The 4,202-nt window shown below is 45.1% G+C and overlaps 1 protein-coding gene across 1 annotated transcript; it reads left to right on the forward strand.

The window, feature by feature from the left end:
• Positions 1–1,271: 1,271 nt before the first annotated feature.
• SARC_13226 (phosphoenolpyruvate carboxylase) lies at positions 1,272–3,990 on the forward strand (the record flags this gene model as incomplete). The annotated part of the gene is made up of 3 exons (XM_014292648.1): positions 1,272–2,118; positions 2,477–2,843; positions 3,071–3,990. The coding sequence occupies exons 1-3, from the start codon at positions 1,498–1,500 to the stop codon at positions 3,988–3,990; spliced, it is 1,908 nt and encodes a 635-aa protein (XP_014148123.1). The 5' UTR covers positions 1,272–1,497.
• Positions 3,991–4,202: the final 212 nt, after the last annotated feature.

The following is a 4,202-nucleotide window of genomic DNA, read 5'->3' on the forward strand; positions in this document are numbered from 1 at the left end:
TATATATATATATATATATATATATATATATATATATATATATATATATAGTTCGCAGTCTAGGGGGGCGATTCGAACTGCAATAGAAGAACAATGGCATATAAAGATATACAATTTTCTATCCATGTTTGTGTAATTGAAATAGAAAATAAAAAATTAGTTCAATCATGTGGAATGCTGTTCTGTTTTCTTGAGACGCCCGTTGAAAAAAAAAACGCTGCAAAGTAAGCTAGGTCGTTGTACAATATGAAAACATAGTGGTATGATGTTCTCTTCATACTTCAAGAGCGAATAATCGAGGGTCGACCATAATGATAACTTGTGTGAATCAAGTGCCGAAACAGCTTATTTAGTGCATATGACTAGCCGCGAATGCATGCGCGACGAGAACAACTGTTCCGACACAACCGGAATCGAATCCGTTAGCTCGTAGAATAATAATCGACCAGCACAGTCGCCTAAAAGAAAATCGGGGGCTATGCACATAACCTCCTTCGAAAAGTCATCGGAGGCTATTTATGTAAAAAAAACAGAAGTGTCCTCTACTAGAGAGAGAGAGCTAGTAGCTTAACAAAAGAGCGGTGACTCTTTTAGTGAGAAGTTGAGAACCCAGTTTGTATGTACCCCACCGAGTCATTCTAAATATACACATTCACGCATCACGCAGCGGCCCAGCTGGGAATGTCCGATCTGCAGTGGATACTGGATAGTGATAACTGATACTGTCCTTACTGGATAGCGGATATCTGCATAGATAGAGTGATAGTGAATGTGAACAACGCGCATGCTGATGGAGCGATTTTCGGATTAAAAACTAGGTTTTGGAACGTGCCTTCGCAACAATTTTTAACCCACTTCTTTATACGCGGCAAAATAATTTTCTGAGACTATTTTGTTTCAATTTAGAACGCTATGCTATTTTTAGTATATTTGTGTTCAATTTTCAAGTTATGATATTTGAATGATATTATGGACCAATCAAACAGAAGTTGCTAATTAGCATGTCTCAGAAATTCTGTTATATCACATCATATGTACTGATATGCATCATAGTGATCATACATCCTTTGACATACCCTGGAGTCCTGGACCCCACGGGAGTCCTAAAAAGACCTGAATCCGAAAGATCGAGAGGTAGCCGCTACCAGTAGTAGAGCCGACTGCTGAGAGGCATGGTGAAATAAGGAATTATTTTATATGTAAATACTACTAACAATACTATCTGTAGTTTGGGCTGTCATGACAGTGTCATCAGCGTAATAAAAGTTAAAAAACAATATACATAATCTCCTCGTCCACGGAACAAATAATAAATGTACAGTAACGAAATGTCAACTTCTCCAAATTTGGTCTCAATATAAAAGCCTTTGGCAGTCCTTTGTGGCAGGCACTATTGTGATATTGTTGTCAACTGCTTTATCAACATATTCAATCACAAATAGACTGAATTATACTATTTAACTGTATACTGTATACTATACAATTGTATCAGCAACCATGAACAACCCAAGAAGAAGGAAAGACTCGGTGGACTTCTCATCCCCACTCCACGACGATGTTGAATACCTCTGCGATACACTTCTCACTTTGATCGAGAAGCACTCTGATCAAGAGACCTTATTGACACTTAAAACAGTTCTGGAACTATCCAAGGCGTACGACCAATATTTCAACAACCCACAGAACTTCACTACACTTGCCGCAAAGGTAGAGTCCCTAAACGCATACCAACTCTGTTGTGTGGGCTCTCTTTTCAGCAACATGTGCAACCTGGCCAATCTCTCCGAGTACGTACACCGTATCAGACGGAGAAAGGCATACGAGCTTGGCGAAGGTACCTCTTTCCTGTCACACGTGTCCCTGGACGAAGTCACTAAAGACCTCGTGAAAGCTGGAAAGACGCATGCGGAAATTCGTGAGCAACTAGCAAGCCAGACTGTGGATATGGTACTGACGGCACATCCCACACAGGCTATCAGACGGTCACTTTTAGCGAAGCTGCATGAAATCGCAAGACTTTTGGAGCTGTCCCACGAGCCCAGACTTACGCCTGCGCAAACTGAAGATGTGAACGAGCGACTTCTTATGAACCTAGAGGCCTTGTGGCGCACCGACGAGGTAAGTGTATACCTATCTTGTAAATGGGTCTTGTATGTATGCTAATCGTCGTTTTCGATGTGAGCTTATGGTGAGGCAAGACCATGTCTTTTATGTCATTCAATCATTTTATTGTTTATATCGCACGTTTTATAGATGCCTCGTGATTATTGTTGTGCATATGGGTCTTATCGTACACAATTGAATTTCTCTTTGGTTCGATTGTGTGATGAGTAGGCAGAATGTATGAGTGTTATTTCAATCTAAGAAGTTGAGGTAAGAGGATATTACCGAATTCCGAGGCAGAGATTGTTGACAGACTTCTATTCAAGCACATCCACTCACGTACATTTGTCATCTTCTCGATCATTAATTACAGGTACGTCGAGGTAAACCCAAGCCTGAAGATGAGGCCCGTAACATCACACAGGTCATCGAAGACACGGTTTGGGATGCCGCACCGGCTTACGTGAAGAGTATCAACAGATACCTTAAATCAGTAGATCAGGATCCATTGCCTCTTGACTCGACACCGTTCGTGTTCTCGTCGTGGGCTGGTGGAGATAGAGACGGCAATCCGTTTGTCACTCAGAGTGTGACTCGGGAGGTGGTGGCTATAAATAGATACAGAGCATGCACAATGTATCTGGTCGAGATCGAACGTCTACTGTTTGAACTCTCAGTCTCTGAGGGGTCTGACGAGCTGTTGGCTTACAACGAGCGCGTGGTCGCTGCCACAGCTGCAGGTACGAATATATGCACGCCCGACTGGTCCCAGACGATTATGATACTATAATTTATGTTCACGCGTACAAGTCTATTCAAAGTAGGGATTGTGTGATAGCTTAGGTGTGTTATGTTCTACGGATACGGTGTATGCTTTCCCACACCACCTAACGGCTTGTTTACGATGCACTCTTCACGCTGATTGCTTACACGGTCCCTTTCACACACCGCCATCCACCCAATACAGCGTCACAGCCCAAGAAGATGAACATGAAGTACAAGGAGTTCTGGAACCACGTGCCCCACACCGAACCCTACCGTGTATGTCTGCACGAGGTCCGTGATCGCATGAACAACACGCGTATATGCGCCGAAGCCGAGCTGAACGGAGACGGCAAGTTCCCCCCCGACAACTACGACGAGCCTATCTACACACTCAAAGCACAGCTCCTAGAACCGCTAGAGCTCATGTACCGCTCGCTGCACAGCACCGGAGACGGTCGCCTGGCTGAGGCCCGACTGCTGGACCTGATCCGCCGAGTGCACATGTTTGGCCTGACGCTGGTGAAACTGGATATCCGCCAGGACGCGGCAGAGCACGCGCTAGCCATGAACTACATCACCGAGCACGCGGAGATGGGCACCTATACCGACTGGGATGAGGCCACGCGTGTGTCGTTCCTCACGGAGATGCTGTCCAGCAGACGGCCGATCTTGGCGCACTGCCACAGGGCCGCAGCGAACGCTAAGAATGTACTGGACACCTTCGCGTGTGTGGCGGATATTGGAACGGAGCCGCTGGGTGCGTATGTGATCTCCATGTGTATGAAGCCCTCGGATGTGCTTGCGGTGGAGCTTCTGCAGCGTGAACACGCCCGTTACCATGACGACGACACCCTGCGCGTGGTTCCTTTGCTGGAGACTATCGGTGCCCTGAACGACTCGTACGAGATGCTGACTGTGCTGTTTGAGAACAAGTGGTACAGAGAGCACCTGCGCACGCGCTTCAACTCTGTGCAGGAAGTGATGGTGGGCTATTCGGATTCCATGAAGGATGGCTCGCGCTTCACCTCTGCGTGGGAGCTATACAAAGCACAGGAGGTGATGGCCAGCATTGCACAGAAACACAACGTGACGCTGAGATTCTTCCACGGTCGAGGTGTGTGAGTGTGTGTATGCAGCTAGAGGTACTTTTTGGGGGTTTCGATTATGGTGTGTATGCCTTGGCGTATATCGCACCAAAGTTTTGCGCGTTGTAAATGCAAGTGAGTCCATCTGCTGTTAGTATTGAGCATTTTGTATCTCAACCGATAATATATATATATATATATATATATATATATATATAGTAGTTAGTTTAATTTATTATAGTAGTAGTA

This window comes from Sphaeroforma arctica (genome assembly GCF_001186125.1).
Source record: "Sphaeroforma arctica JP610 unplaced genomic scaffold supercont1.3039, whole genome shotgun sequence".
NCBI classification, from domain to species: domain Eukaryota; class Ichthyosporea; order Ichthyophonida; genus Sphaeroforma; species Sphaeroforma arctica.